The sequence below is a fragment of the Thamnophis elegans genome, chromosome 4, assembly GCF_009769535.1.
Source record: "Thamnophis elegans isolate rThaEle1 chromosome 4, rThaEle1.pri, whole genome shotgun sequence".
NCBI classification, from domain to species: Eukaryota; Metazoa; Chordata; class Lepidosauria; order Squamata; family Colubridae; genus Thamnophis; species Thamnophis elegans.
Window position 1 is genome coordinate 35,920,497 of NC_045544.1, and position 22,778 is coordinate 35,943,274.

The following is a 22,778-nucleotide window of genomic DNA, read 5'->3' on the forward strand; positions in this document are numbered from 1 at the left end:
TACTAATGTTAATATATATCGCTAGTCCATGTATGATATGCCATATGCTAAATAAATAAATTAACACATGGTGAAGAATGGAAGGGGAAGATGGTTATCAGACACGGATTACATGACAACAGCTAAGAACTATGATAATGATTGACGATTATAATGCTACTGTGTTTTTTTAATCTTTCTGGTTCAGATTGACTGAAATCTTTTGACCAGTGAAGTCAGCGATCCCTCACCCAGTGATGGAGTTAAAACTCAGTTTTTATAAAACAGTTTGGCCTACAGTATTTCAGATGTCTGCCTTATAGGGATAAGAAAACTGTGCTACCCTGTTTTAATGGTGGGGGCAGGGAAAGGGTTTAGGTTTGAGGCCTACAAACCTTTCTTTTGTCAATTCTGACCACAATTGTCAAAATAATTAACCATTGTTTCTATTGCTCTGAACATGGGATACACATAGAAATGATAGGGTAAGCTTTATATATTTGTAAAGTAAGGTGATCAGATTTTCAGATTGGTAAAGAGGGACACCTTTGACCGGAGGGGGGGGGGGGGCTTGATTAAAAATTTTATACAGAGCAACATAAATTTTCATATAACGCAAAAATAGTATTGTAATATTTTTTTATTTCAACATAACTACAATTTACAAATATAAATTGTAACTGTTGCCTTTGATCACGTGACCATGAGGATGCTGCAATGGTCGCTAAGTGTGAAAATGGTCGCTAAGTGTGAAAAATGGTCATCAGTCACTTTTTTCAATGCCATTTTAACTTTGGTCACTAAGCCCATTATACTACCTTTCTTGCCACAATTCTTAAGTGAATAACTGCAGCTGATAAGTTAGTAACATAAGTGAATCTGGTTTCCTCATTTGACTTTATCAAAAGGTGATTATATGACCCCAGGACACTAAAACCATCATAAATATGAATCTGTAGCCAAACATCAAAATTTTGATCACGTGACCATGAGGATGCTGCAACGGTCGCTAAGTGTGAAAATGGTCTCTAAGTGTGAAAAATGGTCATCAGTCACTTTTTTCAATGCCATTGTAACTTTGGTCACTAAGCCCATTATACCACCTTTCTTGCCACAGTTCTTAAGTGAATAACTGTAGCTGGTATTTTGTATTTTGGATAGAATCTTTTTTTAAATAGCCTAAGACAATTTAAAAAAAGAACCCACACAGAATAAATTGAACTAAACATTTCAAACTATTCTTTCTATACACAATATATTTCAAAGTATTGTGCATAGAATTTTTTAAAATGGTTTCACTTCAATTTATTTTGGATAGAATCTTTTTTTAAATAGTCTAAGACAATTTAAAAAAAGAATCCACACAGAATAAATTTTAAAAAATCCTATGCACAATAAATAAAATATTATTTTAAAATACATTAAAAAAATAAAAGAAAAAAACCCAGCAGGCACAAGTGAGCACTCCAAGTCAATCCAGAATGATGTAGATGTTAATACAAAGAACTGAGCAAATTAAAATTGTGAAATTAGTCAGGGAAATATTTTTCAAAGAAACTTTGCCACCATTTTTCCTACACGAGCCGACCTCCAACCTCTGTGTCCCTCCCCTCTGGAAAATCCAGGAAGTAACACTCATGGCTTCTCTAGCCAAGTATTTTCTGGAGCTCTATGGTACTTGGTCATTTTTTCTTATAAAATGAGGTAAAAAGGGCGCGGGGGGGGTCCGTTTTCTTGCGTTAATGTTTTAATTTAATATCTTCAATGAAAGTACTGAGACAGAGAGAGGGATTAGACAGGGTGTCTTTTGTCTTGCCCCGGTTAGGATTTTTAAGCAAATCCACTGGGCTTTCAACATGAAGCCAGAAAATCGGGACTTTTTAAAAACGCCCCAGGACACAGAACAAATTGTTAGAAATCATGACTGTCCCGCTGAAATCGGGACGTCTGGTCACCTTATTGTAAAGGCATTCCAGGGTTATTCACATATTTGTGAAATGCTCCCATCTGCATTGCATTATCCTTTCCTTCCTGATATCCTCATCCTTCTCAAAAAAGAAAAAAAGAAAGCATCACCCTCACCCACTAAATGTTATCCTCATCTGGTTAGAAGAAATCATGTTCCACTGAAGACAGTGTGAAGGAATTAATTAACTATATCAGTTTCCTAGATAAATCCACAATGGAAAAAGTATCAGAGATTAGATCCACAATCCCTTCTTGTCAAAGTGTAGGATTTTTTGAATTTACAAAGCAGATCATAACCCTTGGAGGTTGATAAGCGAAAGTTGTTCAATTGGAGCCCTCTACTGCCTTTCCCCCATCAGGATAAGAGGACAATACTCTTTCTTTTAGAAGGAAAACTGTATTTCTATAATTGTTGGAATACACTTTGAAGGACTGTTGGACTTCAGTGTACACACTTGCTATTCTTTTTATTTAAATGTCTTTCCACACTTCCGGCCTCAAAATATTTGTCAGGATTGTTTATGACTCGATTGAATGATGATTTTTATTTACTGTATTTCATTCCCTGTCAGAGAACATCAGTCAAAAAGGCCAACAACCACGGGAGAGACTTTTTTCAACAGCATTATGTGTTTATTTATTTATATAAGTTATAGTATCTATCTCCTGTTCAAGTTAGCTAACAACACTTTTTTGATTTTATAAAAGCCATTAAAATCAGTATGACTGCTCTCAAAATGATCATTAAAAGCAGATTTGATTATTGATAGTTGTTAGGGTAAATTCCCAGGTCACGCCAAAATAGTTTTCTCAGATACTGTCTATACTTTGACAATACTAAAATATTAATTCTAAAATATTAGTTTTCTCCCATAACGTCTTTTTTCATCTTCAGCAATAAGTATAAAGCATCTCATCTCAGTGAGATGCTTTGTTTTGCTTTCTATAATCATGTCCTGCAACTGATCCATTTTTTTCCAGAAAATATGTGAAGAAATTTCCCACCAACCTTAGAAAATATGGCAATGCATTTCCTACCTACAAATATGAAAATAACAGATTTATTGGTCCTTCAGTATAGCCATAAATATCTTCTTAGTAACAATCAAGGTCTTTGCCTGTCCCTCCTCCACTTTTAATTTCATGAACGGTCTTTTTAGAATTGGACAAACCCCTCTTTAACACCAAGTCTACCCATAGTTTCTATGATATACTATTAAATTCCAAATATCTACTGCCCAAAAAACTTGCATATATGAATCCTAACTTTCCCTGAAATCTAGTTTATATCTTTTCAGAATATAGATCATGGTTTACTTGTTTGGTTGTCCATCCTGAATTTTGATAAATAGATACATATGTCAGGAAAAGGGATCTAGTTTTCTCTTTTCCTTTTGCACCCATTTGATGTGAAAGATCTTTTCTTTATAGAGAGAAACATCTGGTGATATGAGCTCTCATCCATGGAGAGCTGGAATCTGTCAGAAACAGAAAAGGCAACGCCTAAGAATTCCTGCAAGTCTAGTAATAACTCAGGCATGCAGGAAAAAAGAGAAGAGCATGATAAAATTCCCACATTTCGTGTTTCTCCTGTCCACCAACGGAGGCTCATATTAACAACTATTAACAACTATTAACAACTATTAACAACCGTATGAATTGGGTGGAGGGGGTGGAGCTGTTGTTATATCCAGATTTTACCTTTCGTTAGCCTCATGACCTATGTATCTACTCTATTCTGCCTTCATCGGCTGTTTAAGATTAGGATAGAAATGTCATAATCAAATCAGTAAGCAAGCCCTGTGAAATTAAAAACTCCAGGAACATCTGTCTTCCGTTCCCGTAGACTGTTGGAGATTTGGTATATTCTAGTCTAATTCAGAGAAAATAGCCGCTCGAGTATACATGGCCATTTCAGTAACTTTTAAAAGAGATGAAAGAATTTATAAACTAGATGCTGCATTACATTTTAATTAGCCAGTTCTTTGGTATTTCAGTGAAAGGCTTCTGCATATGCTTGCTATTTTGCATATGTCTGTATGCTATTTCCAAATTCACTCCTACTGCTGTTTGCTGGATCTAAACATTTGATAGGAATAACTCAAGAGATACATTCTAAGTATGGTTAAAAATCTTGCTTTTCATTTGGACAAAACTCTTTCTCCAACGCATTCACACAAAATTTTCAGGTCGTTCTTCCTATATATATGAACTATTTTCTAGCTTTTTACTTTCTTGGTAGTAAGTAGATGCCAGCATTCTACATTACATATTCCACATTACTGGGTTTCTTTTTAAAGGGTCATGCATTATGCATTACTTTTTTAGTTACATTTTCTTGTGCCTTGTACGGAACAGCATTTACTGGGCATGTTCTGTCATTGCCAGTTTTGACTGAGTTTTATTGACAGTTTTTTCCAAGTGAATGTGTGGAATCTTCACCACAACTGTTGTACTAAAATAACCTTTTTTTCAGGAAGGAAAATTAATTTCTTCCCTTATTTATGTCCTTTATGAAACTGATTGGATGAAAAAAATGGTAACCTGAGCATTTGGCTTTTCTCTCAATCAATACTTTATCAACTGCCTTAGCTTAGTTTTGCCCTGCTGTGTTATAAAATGCTGTGTTTGAATTTTAATGCCAGACAGAGCTGACATAATATATCTAATTTTATCTTTCTTTTAAAATTCTTTAAAGGAGATTCCACTATTTGTGACTATCAGAGACAATAGTCTAAATGCAGAAGCTTACTTTTTCCACCATTGAATTTCATTTTGTTAGATAGCGCCCAATGTTCAAGTCTGTCAAGATCCCTATATCTTAAACCCATCTTCTGGAGTGTTGGCTATTCCTGCCAGCTTGGTGTCATCTGCAAATTTGATGAGTTCCCCATCTATCACCTTGTCCAAATCATTGATGATATTGAAAAGTACTGGGCCTAAAACAGAGCCTTAGAGTATCCCACTGTATACTTCCCTCCATGTAGATCCAGTTCCATTGAGGACTACATGTTGAGTGTGATTGGTCAGCCAGTTATGAATCCATCTGGTGGTGCTGCTGTCTAACCTACATTTTTCTATCTTAACAAGTAGTATGTTATGATCTACTTTATCAAATGCCTTACTGAAGCCCAAGTAAATTATATTCACAGCATTCCTCTGGTCCACTAATTTTGACACTTTGTCAAGAAATGTACTATGATTTGTTTGGCATGATCTGTTTTTGGCAAACTCATGTTGGCTTGTGGTTTTTACTTTGTTTGCCTCTAGTGTTTGCCAATTCATTGCTTGATTATCTTGTCCAAATTCTTCCCAGATATTGAGGTCAGGCTGATAGGTCTGTAGCTTTTTTGAAGATGGAATCTACATCAACTCTTTTCCAGAAGCTTTTTTGTTACTCTGTTTGTTATTTACTGTGATGATAGTAAGCATCCTTGAAACATTCCTCTCTTGATCTAATCTCTTCCACTCTATTACCATTGAGCAGCAACTGGGTCATTGGTAATCAACTGTGGTCATTATGCCACTGATCTCTGAACAAAACTTCTGATGTTTCTACTGACACCTGTTATTTCTAGTCACTTGTTTATCCAATCATTGCAGGGAGTCAGATGCCGTCTTATAATCAATTCAAGCTACATTCAAGTTGGTCTTCCTCCTCTGGCAATTTTTCAAAATCATCTTGTCAGCTGGGAGCTGGGTTTTTGTTTATGTTTTGTCCCTTTGCTATTTGGGTGGCTTCCTTTCTGTTCAGATGGAACTAGATTCTTTTCAAGTTGATTATGTTGAATTGCATCAACTACCATGCCAGTTTTCAATTTAAAACTTGTTGTTGTTTATTTGCTTGGTCTTACAAATGATTATTGTTGTTTTCAGCTTTTCCCATTCAGACAGTAGCTCTGTTTGTTATTGTATGACATGCTAGTTTAGGGACATTTTTATGTTCTCCCATTGTGAAATATAAGACAAAGTATATTACAACATCCCTGATGATACGCTTGATCTAATTATGTCATATTTTTTATTTTTTTCCACCCTACCCTGCATCATTTTGAGCAAATTAGCACTTTTCATCATGTTTTTTTTCAAATGGGAAATATGAGCAAAGATGCCTGATGATGAAATTAGCAGACGGTAGAGTTAGCCATAAAAACCGAAGCAAGATTCTTGATATCCCAAAAGCAAAATAAATATAACTGATATGCTTAGTTTTTAGCAATTTCTTGTCCCACTCTGGGATTTATTTTCTTTTGCCTTCCGCAGGACAGGTGTTAAATAGACTTCTCTTTGGTTTTACAATAAGGAAAAAGCTTTGCTGAGCAGAACTTCAGAGAGGCTTCATTTATAATGTGGCATTTTAAATTTGAGTTAAGAAGAAAACTAGATTGATTATATAAGCACCGTTTTATAATTAGAATTGAAAATCATGTAGAGAATGTGTGTTTCTGAAGTCTGTCACATTAGACATGACCAGAGGGGAAAACAGCAGTGAGAAGCAGCAAAGTAGCAGGGGGGGGGGGGGGGAGGAACCTTTCTGGACTAAATCTTATTTCTGCTTGAAACAGCTGCTGCTATAGCAGAATGCCAATCATTGACAACTGGCAGATGTTGCATTGGGGGGGGAGGTTTTCATATAGTTTGCTTGGAAGCAGCATAAGGGAACTGCTCAAATGTGACAACAGAGAGTATTGTTGAAGATAGAGGAATCAGTGATGGAAAATCAGCACGGATGTTGCTTTCTGAACATGGGTGGAAGCATGCTGACCAACATTTTGCTTTGATATTGGTAAAGATCAGCATTACCCTTATTGATATTAAAACTGCTCTTTCAAATAATAATGTTACATAAATGGATACGCCAATGTATGTGCACTGCAAGAGATATTTTAAACTTTTAAAATACATTTTAAATAAAACAGTAGTTATTTTGTCTCCATTTGCAAAGACTCACACTACCCCGATAGTCCATAAGTGTATATTGACAACACAGGATAAACCAATAATAAGAAAAGTATTAAGTCTTGTCCCAAAAGTGCTTTTTTCAAAAGGCAACTGGACTTTGTTTTTCCCTTGGAGACATTTCACTTCTCACCCAAGAAGCTGAAGAAACTTCCTGGAGGAGGGCAAAACATCTTCAAGGAAAAACAAAGGTGCTTCTTGAAAAAGTACCTTTGGCACAACCATGACCTGGAGAATCTCCAAAGACAATTAAATCTTGTGTGCTCAGAGCCTGTCTTAGAACTCAGTGGAGGATACTCAAACTTGAGGAATTTCCACACTGCCAGTACAGCAGCCTTGCACAGACATGGAATGAGCTTTTCATCACTAGATTTTAAAACTGGCTCAGATTGGCTCCTTTTTTTTTCTGCTTAGAAAGAAGAGAGGCTGGAACTGAAATTTCCCATCTTCTCTCTTGATTTCCTTAGATCAAAATAATGAACCTGCCCTGCAGTAATGAATTAGGTGTTTTCGGTAGAGTAGGTAGTACCCTTGATCAGTCTGCTTTATATACGTTAAGGGACACTCAAATTCTTTCCCATTTATTGAGATTTGTGGTAATTTCTAATAAAAGTTCAATCCAAAAATGTGTCATACCCAGATGCACAAAAGAATCATGAAGTACCAGCTTCTGTAGTAAATTATGGGAATTTTGTCAGAAGAAAAGAGATGACAAATTACTTATTAGATACGTAAAGACTGAAACCTAGACTCTCAAGAGTTAATTATTCAATACCTTATGTAGTTTAGCTTTCTCTCGCATTCATTTTAAAAATTAAAATTATTTCTATCCCTTTTTATTAAAGTATTCACAAATTTAATTTTTCACTCAAGATACAACATAAATTGTTGTTGTATTTTTTCTTTAAGTTGTTTTCATATTTCTTTGCTCTCATTTTCAAAACTTGGTGTTATGAGTATCTCACTCTCCCCTTGCTCTCTATCACTTGCTCTGCCCCCTTTTCCTTGTTCTGTTTTAAACCAGGAAACCACAGAGACAGAAAAAGTCTGTGTAGATATGTTTTGCTGAATTTATAAAATATAAGGATGAGATGTATGCTTGATGTACCACAATTTTTCCAAAAAAGAAGCTGTCATTACCTGAGATATTAAGCAGTTGACACCACTGACCTCTTGTGGGGAGAAAGATGGAGTTCTGAGTAGTAGCTTCCTTTCTAAATTGAACTAGGAATTTCGAGAAAAAAATAAGGTATTCTAATATTAACAACAACAACAAGATGTTCATGTTTCAATTTTTCTTCTAAGCTCAACTAGAAATTTCAGGAAAAAGATAAAACATAATAATATTAACAATATCTTTATGTCTTGGTTTTCCTTATAATTATGATAATATGAAAAGTGAGCTTGAATCTCACACTTTTTCCAAATGATGAGACGGGATGGGTAAATCTTGCGGTTCTTCTGAGGTTGAGTTTCCAAGAATAGACAAGGGCCCCATCCTTTTAGGAGAGGACTAGAGCCCAAATGGGGTCCAAATATTGCTGCATGAATATTATGGAAAATTGTGCAGACAACACACATTCCACCATGTTTTCTAAAAATACAAGTACCACTAGATTGCCCCAGAGATCATAGATTGAAAGTTTCCCTATGAGACAATGTAGGTATGTTATTCAGAGGAGCTAAATAGTTCTACTATAGAAACAGTTAATCTGTGCTCAGAAAAAATGTCCATGGAAAGGACCCACAAGGGATATCGAATAGAACTATCAAACTGCTAAATAACACTTTGGTGTATTAAATAACTGGATGATGTTACTAAGACAGAAAGCAGCCAAAATGGGTGGGTGTTTTCTTTTTTTTACTTTTATTCCCATCTTATTATTTATTTTGGAAAAATATAAGAAAAAGATGATACAAACAGAAGAAGAGGTTTAGGCAATGAAATAGGAATGAATAAACAATAATTCTGTAATGTTATAAAACCAATACTTAAATGCATCATTAGAAGCTTATGATAATGCAAGATGTTTTAAATCTGTTTTCTAATCAAAGCTCACATGTCCTTCTAGAGTTTTAATCTAAAAATGTTTGGTTAACACAGTTCAAATAATAAAAAAGACTGTAAATAGTATCCCATATATTAAATCAACGCTACAAATTATACATCAAATATAATTAAGATAAAACCCCTCAAACATACGTTTTGGATGTGGCATGATCCCATGTATTAGATTGTAGACCAAAATAGTTTCCATTAGAATTAAATTCTACATCAGATTTAGTTTTTAAATGTTAGGTAATCTAAATATTAAGACATATTCCAACCATTTAATTATCCATTCTCCCAAGGAGGGAATCAGAGACCTTTACCAATAAAAGCATCATAATAATTTTATGGAGATAAAGTATTATGCAGAGATAATTAATACAGATCTATTATATCTGCCAACTCTCCTGATTTTGCTAGGCTGATTCCATTCTTCAAACATTTGTTCACTGTTGTTGCTATGGTCCTTTCAATCCATTTGATGGAATACGTCTATCTAGTTTTCTTGAAATATTTTTTCAGAAATGTCTTGCCAGTATCTTCTTCCAATGACTGAGACGGAATGACTACAAATTGGTTTTTGTGCCTAAGGCAAAGTTAGAAATTTTCCAGCTTCTAGTCTAGCACTTTTAGCCAATGTTTGTCCTGCAGCAAATCACATCCCAATAAAATCCCAGATTCTTTGAGATGCATTCTTTGAGATGGGATCTGAGAAGCATCTTGTTGATTGCTTTCAAGAGAAGCAACATGCTTTGGGGAGAGAAGGAGAGTGATTGTTTAATGCATGATCTGATGCTCTAACATTCCCAAGTGATTCCCCAAAAGAAGGGGATCATTGGAGATGCTAGTCCCAGTTTCCTTCTCTGCTGCTTTTATGACTTACTTCAGCCTATCAATGAAGTAGAGAAAACGTAAAGGAGATGAGCAAACATGCATACAATACCTACCCAACATTTACTTTCAGGATAAACAACATTATCAGTAGAGCCTCATCTATTCACAAGATGGATTGTTTTTTTAAAAAAAAACAGAGCACAAAAACAAAACAAAACATCACTGGGTGTCACCTATATTGTAGCTCACCATTCAAGCCTTTTAATCAGCTATATTCATACTGGACAATGACACTGCTTTTCTCAGGTACTGGGTACAGACAGACAATTTATCCAATGGAAAGAAATTCCGAAAAGCAACAAGAAACAAAGCACAATGATGCTAACATGGGAACCAGTTTCTGCAACAAATCCACTTGTCTACTTTGCTCTTACATTTACAATTCAGGGGTGTCAAACTGGTGGCCCACAGGCCAGATGCATCACATGCACATCCACCCCAGCTCCACGAAGGGCGGAAATGTCATGATATGCCATGTGACACTCTGAGTTTGACACCCATGATTTACATAAACAGCATCACAACTATCCTGCTCTTTGATGCATTGATTGCCAGGTCTATAAGAGCCATTGCATCACATAATCTGTCTAACATTCACCAAATAACATTCAGTTTCCCAGCCAACAACTGAGCCCCACCTCCATACCAAAATGACATGTATGATCACATTTCCAAAACAGTTAATGCCATCACATTCTTTCTACTGTACATTTAGCCACAAATACACTAAGCAACTAAGGAGACTTCACATTTCTTTACTTTATTCTCTATTCACAGTTGAAAACAAAACATCCACTCAGCATTCCTGATACCTACACAATCTTTCCTTCCACCATTGACCACTCTTTATCAGCAACAACTTTGAATTCTACATTGACCCACAAACATCCATAGTTCAAATCTATTAGCTTGTCCTATGCATTCTCTAAATCAACAAGCATACAATGAGTTTTATTTTTAATGTTCACCCATTTCTATTGGATTGATGGAGGACAGGATAGGGAGCCAAGTTCAAGTCTATGCTCCACTGAGGTAGCAGGCTGAACCAAGGTAGGCCTCAAGCCTGAACCAAACTAGGGTCTCATGATATTAAGCTTTAACTGTTCATATATAGATGTTGCAAAGGTTTGCTTTTAGGACATGGTGCGGTTAGACAAGGGTTAGAAGCACATGAAACCTGCTGAGGCAAAAGTTAATTTTAATGTATCTGCTGGCTTGACTGAAAATCTGTCTGGAAGACACATTTAACTTCCTCAAAATATGAGCTACCCTGCTCCGTTAGCTGACATATGTATTATAACTTCCTGTAGACATAATATTGCTGTAACTCAAGGCCAAATCTTGAGGGGTGTTTCCAAAACTAACAGATGGCTTTATCTGAACGCGATAAACTATATAAGGGATTTCTGCCTGTCACTCATTGTTCAGGCCATTTATTCTTGCTATGAACCTGCACAAATAAACTATTCCTTCCCTGAAGAGCTGGATTGCGTGTCCTGTTTTTTCTGCAACACCACCATAGAAGTTCCTTGGATTGGTCTTTCTCAAAACCAAATTACCTTCCAGGATTTTTTAAAGAGAAAAAGAGACTGTTCTATACCTCCTTGCACTCCTGAACTAAGTCAAGATATAAATCTAATGAATAAACAAAAGGGGGAACAATAACAGCATTCTTCCAATCATCAAGAACAATTGTAATTTTTCCACATCTTAGTTAAGATACACATAAACAACTTCATAAATAAATCACATTCATATTTTAACATTTCTCTAGTTACATATGTGAGTGGATAAATGGACACCAGTTCAGTGGGAAGGTAGTAGTGCTCTGTGACATCATACTGGCCACAAAGGCCTTAAAAAGTGATGAGCACCATCTCTTATAGTCGGCAATGACTAGTGGAGTAAATCTGCAGGGACTTCTCTTTACCTTACCTAGTTACATCTTCATCCTATCAAATCATTCTGCCCCTTTTAATCTTAATCTTTCTTATTCACTTGTGATTACATTGTTGTAACTAAAGTACCAGTTTGGTGTAGTAGTGAAAGTGCTGGCCTTAAAAAAAAAACCAGAAGATTGTGAGTTATACTCCTGCCTGGGAAATAAAAACTGACTGGCAGATCTTGTAGTCACTATCTCTCAGCCTAACCCATCTCACAGAAACATTGTAGGGGAAATGGAAGGAGAAAAGAGTACAGTATTAAGTATGCTGGATGCATTGAGTTGTTTTTTAAAAAAAAACAATAAAGGTGGAGTAAAAATTGAATAAATAAAATAAACTTATGTATGAATAGTCTTATGCTTAAATGACATTAAAACAAAGAAATTTTTCTAAGCATATACTTTTCTTACCCATCATTGGGTCTTTGAATGGCCTAATCACTTTTTCTGTTCTTTCTCATTTCATTTTCACCCAGTCCATCATGTCATTGAACAGAATAATTTTTCAGAATGTTGCCCAAACCTCATAACTTTTCTTATATTTTATTATCTTTTATTTTATATCTCTTTTATTTAAAGAGATATTTATTATCTCTTTTATTATCACCATTATCAGGAGCATAAGAAGCATGTTTCACCAACGAATGAATCCTATTTCAGATATCTAAACAACTGCGATGACAACAGCTCGTACTTCCTGACCTTTAGCTCTTTCATTGATAAATAAATCTACACTTCCACTTCTCTGTGACTATTCATCAATTATTATACTCCAAAGATCAGACTACCTTCATTCATTCTACAGTATTGTAATAGATTGTATCTATTTCATCCTACTTTTTTCTCGTAGATTCAAAAACACATATCTTTTTCCTTTCTTTTCATTAATAAACAGGCTTTGTCATAAAGAGATTTGGGTATGGGGAGTGAAAGGGAAAAGGAAAAATTGTGCACCAGTCTGAGAGGCTGGGGAAATCAGGAGGAATACATGTGTAGCCTCCCTCCCTCTTTCTCTCCTGGAATATAAGTGCAGTACTAGAATAGCTAAGATATTGCTCCCAGTTTCTGATAGATGACCCAACATTGAGGAAGACATACAGCACACACAGGGTGAGAAGGATTCCCCCCCCCTATATGTATGCATATTTGTTGGGGAATGTTTCTGGGGTGGTATTTGTGTATTGTAAGACACAATACTGTGTCTTTTATAAGAGCCGAGGTGGCACAGTGGCTAGAGTGCCTTACGACAGGTTACTTCAGCTGACTGCTAGCTGCAGTTCAGCAGTTCAAATCTCACCAGCTCAAGTGGATTTGGCCTTCCATCCTTCTGTGGTCAATAAAATGAGGACCCAGATTGCTGGGGGCAATATGCTGACTCTGTTAACCACTTAGAGAGGACTGTAAAAGCACTGTGAAGTGGTATAAAAGTCTAAGAGCCCATTGAACATAAATTCTAGGGAGGTAATTTGCTAGCTGTCGTATGCGTGAGATCTGCCTATGGAGTATGAAGATGGGAATGCTGCCTGTCTGGGGCTGAATGGGGTCTGGTGTGAACTTCTAGTATGGTGTTGCTTGTTGTGCACAGGTGAGAGGGTTGAAGAAGAGAGAAATGTGTGAGCATAGATGGGCTTTGGCATGTTTCCTTTTGTCTGTTTTTGTTTTGCTTTGGGGGTGGCATATGTTTACATATCTGTTTGTAGCTTTTATCTTGATGCCATTCCGTAAGTCACTTGTACCATTTTATTTTATGATATTAAATTTAGCAGTTAAAGAGATGGAGAGACGTGACATATGGTAGAAAGTATTTGATATAATTTGGCTTCTCTTTGTCTGTAATTGTTAATTAACAAGCAAAACAAAACAAAACAAGAGACCAATCTTTTGGACTTCAGATGGCATTCTCTGCATTGTACAGCAGGTTGATCTTTGAGAAAAGTGTTGGTAGCTGATTTTCTTGGTATCAGAAAGGCAGACACTGATCAGTAGCAATTAAGGTTTGGTTTTTTAAAAAATGTTGAAGTTAACTGAATAATGTGGCTTATCCTTTAAATCAGTATTTGGAACATATTATCTTTGGAGTGGAAACAAGCTTTCTTCTAACAATTAGGAGGCAACGTTTTATATTTTTTATTGTTTATATGTTTTACAGCTGTCTTTGTAAGGCACCCATGTGTCTTACAGGAGCAAAGCAAAAAAATAAGCAAAATAAAGATGGCTTTGAAACGGAGATGAGCACCACCCCCTAGAGTTGGGAACGACTAGCACATAGTATGTGCGAGGAGAACCTTTACTTTTTTAGGCAAAGATGGGTATTCAGCCCATTGCATGACACTGAGGTCTCAAACCTGGCTGTTGACAAGCTCAATGGTGAGCCATCGCACTGCCCAAAATTAATGAGAACTTGAGTTTAAAATGCCTGGAAGTTATTTACTTAATACCTCTAAATTATAAAACATCCTTTATTCTTCACTGATATATCAGCTGAAAATACCGGTATATGTCTATATTACATAGACTTATGTCTAAATAACCAAAGCTAATGAAAGTGGAATGTGATGTACTTGTATAGTCATCCATTTGGGCTGATGCTATCAAAGCCCAAATAAGACAATTTCCATCATCCTTAAATGAGTTGAGATCATATTTCTAGGCAGTGGTGGGATTCAAATAATTTAACAACTGGTTCTCTGCCCAAATAACCAGCTGGATGGGCGTGGCTCAGTGGTCATGTGACTTGGTGGCATGGCCAACTCAACATCACTCATATCAGTGGGCACTTCGCCTTAGCTGTTACAATGTAATAAGGGTTAACTGGAGAGGCAGTTTCTGTAAGCAGGCTATCAAAGATTAGGCTAGAAACAGCACCAAAATGTTTCCTTCCTGCTTTCCTTACCGGATTAGCTATAAAGTGGGGAAAAACAACATGAGATTTATTCCAACAACTGTTCTCTGAACTGCTTAGAAAGTTAACAAACGGTTCTCCCAATAGGTGCGAACAGGCTGAATCCCACCACGGCTTCTAGGTCTCATTTGGTGGCTAACAAATTTTCTTAGTCCAGCTTGTCTGCCAGTATCCTTCAAGAATAGATGATGATGTAGAGACTAACTTGATTCTTGCACATAATAACGGCAGCAAGACTGTTGGTGGCCAATACTGGAAGAAGGAAGACTTGCCTACAACTCAAGAATGGACATTGAAAGTTACACACTTAGCCGAGATGGCTAAAATATCGGCATATCTTAAAGATCACTCAAAGGAGAGATATAAACGAGACTGGAAAAAATGGATTGGACTATATACAAAATAAATACGGGACCAAGAATTCCAGTTAGCCTATGCTTAAGATCGGAAATGACTTAAATTGTTTAAAGTTAGCTTAGCCAAGAGAAGCTAAGGTCAATGTAGAATGTCATTAATTTCTTTATTTCTTTATTCTCAATAGATTTTAGACTGTTGTTAAAATCCATACCGTGTACGGGTTCTGGGAAGTTGGGGGGGGGGGAGACGAGGGGGGTTGGGGTGGAGGGTGGAGGGAGGGAACATTAGGCTAGACAAGAATTTGGTGTAAACTAGAACTATTTTGACACACAAAATGTACTTCGAGTTTACTGATTGAGGAATGATGAAATGTTGTTTAAAGAAATAAAACTTTTGACACTACAAAACAGCTGACCAGCTGTAATCAGTTTACCACAAAAAAAAAAAAAGAATAGATGATGATGATCATCACCATCATCATCATTATCATCATCTTACTTTGAAGGGAAAATTCAGAAGCTTTTCTTCCATGAGAACGCACATATTGTGAACTCGTCTCAGTTCAATTAACAACTCCCAGAAATCTTTTCAACCAATGACTATGTGTTGCTCCTCTCTTCAGCTCTTCAACTTCAGATTCATTTTAGTCTGATTCTTCTAACTGTATGAGTATGTTTGTGGGAGCACATATCTGTCTGTATAGGTACACACCTCAACACATACAATTCTTACTAAAGGTCCAGTGATGGTTAGCAATATAGTTGCACAGATAACTCTGTGCATTGTATTTTCAGAGGAGGAAAAGAAACACTAATCATGAGAATTATCAGTGGTTTAAGCAAGTGGCATGACTGAAACCATCTGAATCTTATTAATGATGAATATTCTAAGGGTGCTCTGAATACGAAACATTCTTCCTGGAAAGTGGATTGATCGCATCCAAAGTTGTCCATTAATTTCCCAGGAAAATTAGATTTAAAAGCATTATTTGGGCCAAGAAATATCATTTATTCCTCTTGTGCTGGGCTTTGCAGAGACTATCTTTAGTTTTGCTCCCAAATAATTTGCCAGGTATGTCTGAAATAACCATTTCAATCAAACCCTTTTTGAATTACAGATCTGTGTGATTATCCTCCATTCAAAAACTCCAATCAGAATTTTCTTTCTTTATTATTCTCCCCACTCTCCTACAGCTCCTAGATTGTTTTGTGATTCCAGTGGTGATCTTACTTTCTTGGTTCTTCCTCCTGGTGCGATACAAAGCAGTGCACTTCATCGGGATTGTGGTGTGCATTCTGGGCATGGGCTGCATGGCAGGAGCAGATGTTCTTGTTGGAAGACAGCAAGGAGCAGGTACGTTTTTGCAGATTAAAAAGGAAATGGTGTGGTTTTTGTTGTTGTTTCTAAGTTCCCTGGAAATGTCTGCATGTAGAAACATGGCAGCTTGAGACAATAATGGATTACCTAATGATGTCAGAAGTAGCCCTCAGGATCTTGCTGAATTATTTTTACCAGTATCTCTCACTACTCCGCATGCTGGATAAGACCAATGTGGGAATTTTGTGATGCCTGGAGTTCCAAACATCCTGTGAAGGGCCATAGAATCTTTGCCCCATTTTTTTCCTTTTCACAATTCACTTTATAATATGTGAAGCAATCTCCTGAGGCAGCATGGCTCTATGACAGGGGTGTCAAACTCAAGGCCTGGGGGCCAGATTCGGCCCATGGAATGCTTAGATATGGCCTGTGGGGCCACCCTTGAAACAGTGAAGGATCGGCCTAGGGTGCCTCTACAAGCATAAATGGAGTTCAGGAGGGCTTCATGCAGCCCTCGGGAGCTCCGTTTTTGCTGTCAGAGAGTTGCAGGAGGCCGTTGCAGACAAAAATGGAGCTCGGAAGCCCATTTTCTCTGGCGGAGCACTTGGGTCACCACAGGCACCCCAATATGAGTGACATTGAGCTGGCCACCATCCCCCAGCCACATCCACCCTGACCCCCCGAAGTCAAACACAACCCTGATGGGGTCCTCAATGAAATCAAATTTGATACCCCTGCTCTATGATATACCTTTGCATGGATTGAAGTCCTGAGAGAGGGACTCAGTCATGGTAGCCAGAACTCTTTGGTATAAAACTCATAAAGTGTTTCTGAATGAATGACGTAGAACTTCTAATAGCATATTGTGATTACTATTTTTTTTTACAATTCTTTTTGCTCCTAGGAGAAAATAAACTTATAGGTGATCTTCTAGTACTAGGTGGGGCCACTCTCTATGGCATTTCCAATGTCTGTGAGGAGTACATCGTACGGAATCTGAGTAGAGTGGAGTTCCTAGGGATGATTGGACTCTTTGGTTCCTTCTTCAGTGGAATTCAGCTGTAAGTAAAGAGGGGCATCACTCCATCCTATCATGTCCAATAGAGAAAGATCCACAGTCATCTTCTCTCATGTTCCATTTGTTCCTGGGTGTTTTCCTATAGATTGCTCATCATGAATGGTCAAATCATCAGGACTCTCTCTCTACCTTGCTTTCTTATTCTACCATTCAAAAATAAAAGTAACTGTTTGGTAATAGAAAAGTATTTTTTTTAAACTTTGTATCAGCCAAGGAATTAATGGACATAAAAAAGATGGTCAAATTAGTTTTCTTTCATTTTCATTCTCCTAAAAAGTTCATAGCAGCAAACAAGAGATTTAAATCTAATGCTTTTCTATCATAGTTCAGCATATAATCACTCTAGTACATTGGCTCTCAATAGGTGCGATGATGTTCAGGTGTCTTAAAAAAACACAATGAAAAAAGCAAATTTTTGAAGGAAAAGGACTGAGTAGACTCTTGGATCTGTTACATACTGTACATATGCAAAAAAAAACCAAAAAAAACGCCCACAGGAATGCATTGACTCACGTAACGTCTGCAGCCCTTGCTTAACAACTGTCTTTCCTTAACCTGTGCTGCAAAAAATGTTTGTAGGATTAAGTTGGTCACATGGGGTCCCTCCACTATTGAGCTTTATAATGTACGACACAAAATCTGGCCTCTATTATGGTTGTAAGTGGAGGACTGTCTGTAATTTTCTCCATTTCCAAGGGGTTAAATCAAGTTACATCTGATCTGGACACTGTCCTGTGACACTTCTACATATCATAACAGAGTATGGGCATGCATTCTTGTCATCTTTCCCTGCCTAATCAATATTAGAGAGATTAACTTTTTCAGTAATACCAAAGATTTCAGTCCTTTTATTTTAATACCATTTAATAAATGTTTTGGTACTTTCTTTCCAACATCAAGACAAAAATATGATCTGTCACCAGTAAAAACATTAATATAATGCTTCACTCTGTGAGGCATGTATCTGTTTCTTTCCATTTTCCCCGCAGCTCTAGGAAAACCATATTAATGCCATCAGAAAAACTGATAAAAAAATATACATCAGACAATTAACTTGAGCAATCATGTAATGTTGCAGTATTTATTGCTAGTATTATTACAATTGCTAATATACTATTATAACTAGACATTGGTTTGATGTAGTATATGGAATTTTTCTGTGAGGAAAAAGGTTCCTTCTATATTATTCTCCTCACTCACAGAGGAGGCTACTCCTGCCCTTACATAACTCTCTCTGTTAGTAACCTCATTTCTCTGCTAATTACATTTTAATTACAAAGAGAAAGTGAAAGCTGTTTGTAGAAATCTGATAGTAACCAATATGAGCATGAGATTTCCACTATTTTAACAATATATATATTATCACTTTTTGGAAATAATTAAGATTTTTCTTATCAAAACATTTCTTTATTTTCCTCCCAGTGCCATAATGGAACACAAAGAATTGTTAAAAGTGCCCTGGGACTGGCAAATAGGTAAGACTAGAAGTTGCTTTACTATTGCTTATTGTTCAGAATATAAATTTGTTTGAGATTATTGCATTGCTTAAATGACAGTGGTGGTAACATTTTGGTTTAGCTCCATATAGGCCTGAGAACATCATATAGAAAATTTATCTTTTTTACAGCCCTTACTGAATTGAGCTTAAGTTGAAAAGTTGGTAAATGCTAGTTGGGTTCATCAAGCATGCTGACATTGGGTTCTCAAATCATAGTTTATAGTTTAGTGACATGTGGCAACCAGATCACTGACAGTTGTTGTTGTGTTTTTTTTTTTGCTTTGAGCTGGTCAAAGGGCAATTAGTTAAATTTACATTCCCATTGGTGAACAATACTGAAATATTTTTGGATCTGCAAATTACTGTTGTAGGTATTAATGGCTTTGGTTATTCAATTCAATTTGATTGCTTTGCTTAATAAATAATGATGAAGTAGTCCACTCCCATTAATTTGCTCTGTTTGTGATGATGGGCAAATTAAAAGCAAAGCAAACAGAAATTGAGAGAATGTGGGTGTTTTTTTCATATTTCTTAGTGGCAAGGGAAACTTTTCTTTACTTTCTAAGAATTGGCCAGATGTAGTCTCATGGCCTGTTGTTTTTCTTTTCTCTTTTTGATTAAAAAAAACCAGTCAGGTGTGTGTTTTAACTTAAAGCAAAAAACCCCAAACAAACAAACCTTAAAATGAAGAGAAGATAGAACAACTCCCTTCTTGGCTACCTCTACAAAATAAGGAGGCCTCACTTTCTCCCCACTGCTAACCTCTTGAGGTTCTTAAAGATTATTTTTTTAATAGCTTGTACAAGAATTGGAAAAATGTGTAGGAGACGGCTGTACAGAGGGCAGGGTCTATGACAATTTGCCGTGGCCAACTCATTGCGGCCAACTCACCACAGAACATCTCACTACAGGAAAAAAGTTTTCATCAATATCAAAGAACTAGTGGAATAGAATCATTGAAGAAAGGATGCAAAAGGAGGGGCAGAATGAAATGTGAATGGCAAACATTAAAAACATTTTAGTTATTTTAAATAATTAAATAGAATTGTTAAATTGTCCCACAGTGAGTTGTCCCATGGCAAGTTGGCCGTGGCGAATTGTCCTGCAGTGAGTTGGCCATGGTGAGTTGACTGTGGTAAGTTGGCTATGGCGAGTTGTCCCATTCCAGTACTAGGGGGTGTAATCTTTGTACCATTTTTTTCAGCTGAAGAAACTATTATCTGTATACACCACTGCTGTGCTAAGCAAATGGTTTTGTCTAGAAGGCTCATTTCTTTAGTAGTACAATAAAGAAGGCATTTGATGCCAACTGCAATAGAAGGCTACAAATGCCAGTTAATGTAAAAAGGCACGTTGAGCCCAACTGCACTTATAACGAGGAATAAGGGAGGTAATATGCTTAATGGGCCTCAACAGCTCCTGGTTAGCTTCCTTTCCAAATGAATATCAACAGCAGCAGTTGAAGAGCTCCTTAAGCTGACTGGTTACAGAGGCAATAGCTGGGAATTGCGGTTATAATGACACACTCAACCATTACTCCCATTGGGTCTTCATCATTTCCTCTGATTATCCCCAAACCTTAATGAAGCTGTCCACATCTGCTATTACCTTCAGTTGCAAAGATCTTCCTGCTTTGTTCAGTATGGCTCTTAAATTGAGCACGGATCAATGTAAAGCATGACTGGTCTTTTTTATCACGCAGTTGAGGTTTTTACAAGGCTTCTGGGGCTCGTTTCCCTTTTAAGAAGAAATTAGAGAAATATGTTTGGTGATGGGAACTAACTAATCACCAGCAGCAGTGAGGCAAAGGCCCTCCAGCTTCACCAGTCTGTAAACAGGTAGCCTCTGAAGCATATTTTTGCTATCCTTCAATTAGCAAAAGCAGATGTTTTGTTAGAGCAGAGAGCACTTGATTTTGGATTCCATTTGCGCATTAGGCTAAATCAGTGAGATGCAACTTTTTTGGGTTAGAATGGACAGAGTTGGGATAATAATTAATGTCAAGTTGATTTTATTTACATGTATCCATTTTATTTACGTATCCATGACTGGCTGGGAGAATTCTGGGAGTTGAAGTCCACAAGTCTTACAGTTGTCAAGATTGGGCATCCCTTGGATATATTACTCCAATGAAACTTGGACATATCATTCCAATGAAATACAATTAATATTATATATTAATATTATTCTTTTCCCCTTCTATTACATTAAACATGATAATTTGGTAACAGATTTGGACGCTTTCCAGGGTTCATGCTCAAGGTTTTTTGGGGCTACCTATATATAGCTTTGAGACATAATTTAGATGATCTAAGTATGTTTGAGCAAAGTCCTCTTCCTTTTTCTGATTTCCTTCTCAGCTGAGTGGAGTATTTTGAAAACTTGTGTTTCTACTTTCAGTTACTTCCAGTTCATCGTGTTAATTTCAGTATGCCAGAGTTCCTGGTGTGCTTGCTGAAAACTTATGTTAATAGCAGGTGATAGGCTAGCCCCTCCTTGCTAATTTTCAAAATATTGCAAAATAAACTGTCAAGTGCCCAGGAAATTAAGAGATTCAGGCAGTTCAAATGAGTATAAATGAGTATAAAAGTTTACTGAAAGCTTAAGCTTTCTACAGAATCTGGCCAACTGACTGTAAAGGGAAATGCATGGGAGATAAAAGAGGCATTCAAGGTGGGTGTACTTAGATCTCTTGTGGGCATGCAGGGACTCGTGACTTATGGCACCTTTGACCTCTCCCTCAAGCTCAGCCTGGTCATCTCCTACATAAACTAATATTTTGGACAGTTTTATCTTTTTAACAAAGCATGCACGATGTGCCTTCTTTTATTCCTTTTCATTTACTTCCTGGTATTTTGATTATATTATGTCTTTTGGTTACATCATGTCTTTTGGTTGGGCAGTTAATGATCATTTTTTCATTAGTGTTTTTAATCATGCAATGGATGAAGCCACCAAAGAAATATTAGACTGCCGTGGATAGAAATACAATTTAAAAAAAACAGTGCAGAGAAAATATTGGGAGCCTAAGTATAGAAATACAGGGAAGTCATGATGATGACAAACATTATGACATTATTAATATTATGACATTGTTATGCAAATGACATGAATGGCATGACACACATGAAGTTATTCACCTTTTGGTCTTCCTTGCAGATACCCATAAGCAAGACTTGCTTTGTGTGTTTTTGTGAATGTGTGCAACAATTCACAAATGTGTGTGAATTGTAGCAGAATTGCTTAACAATGTGTGCAACAGAACAATTTGGCCTGTAAGCGCTCTGCAGACCTTGCCAAGGCTCTAGACACAGAATTCCACAAAAAAGCAACCTTCTCTATTCAGCTTTGCTAGCCTCTTACCTATTTCCATCATAAAAGATGCACCATCTTCTTTGCAAAAGCTTAACAGCTTTCTTCAAAGCTAAGAAGTAATGGAAATTTGAGAAGGAGACATTTAACTGTTCTCTCCCAAAAACCTCCCCACCCCATTCCAGTGTACATTAAGTGCTGAATATGTACTGTGTACTAGAAGATGGATGGCTGCATTTTAATAGTATCCATCAGTTCCACCAGTAGCTCCATCTTTAAACCAAAAGGAAAGTAGCTCTTGAGGAAAAAAAGAATCCTAACCCTGCTGTAAATAGACTTTCATGTGTCCAAGGAACTGAAAGTAATTACATTGCCTTAGTAAATTTATGGTATGTTTGTTCTGGAGAAAGTCTTCAGGAAAAAATGATATGAGATTGTGACATAAATCACACAGGGAAAGAAACAGTATTTGGAATTTGCCTAGTTATACAGATAGAAGCAGTTCAGTTTAATATCAAGGTC

General features: G+C 36.7%; 1 protein-coding gene across 1 annotated transcript in view; it reads left to right on the forward strand.

The window, feature by feature from the left end:
* SLC35F1 (solute carrier family 35 member F1) overlaps nucleotides 1-22,778 on the forward strand; it is a 231,647-nt gene that overhangs the window by 182,733 nt on the left and 26,136 nt on the right. The window contains exons 4-6 of the mRNA XM_032216781.1: nucleotides 16,245-16,404; nucleotides 17,273-17,429; nucleotides 18,869-18,921. Coding sequence (XP_032072672.1) covers nucleotides 16,245-16,404; nucleotides 17,273-17,429; nucleotides 18,869-18,921 — 370 coding nt within the window. The remainder of the gene's footprint in view (nucleotides 1-16,244; nucleotides 16,405-17,272; nucleotides 17,430-18,868; nucleotides 18,922-22,778) is intronic.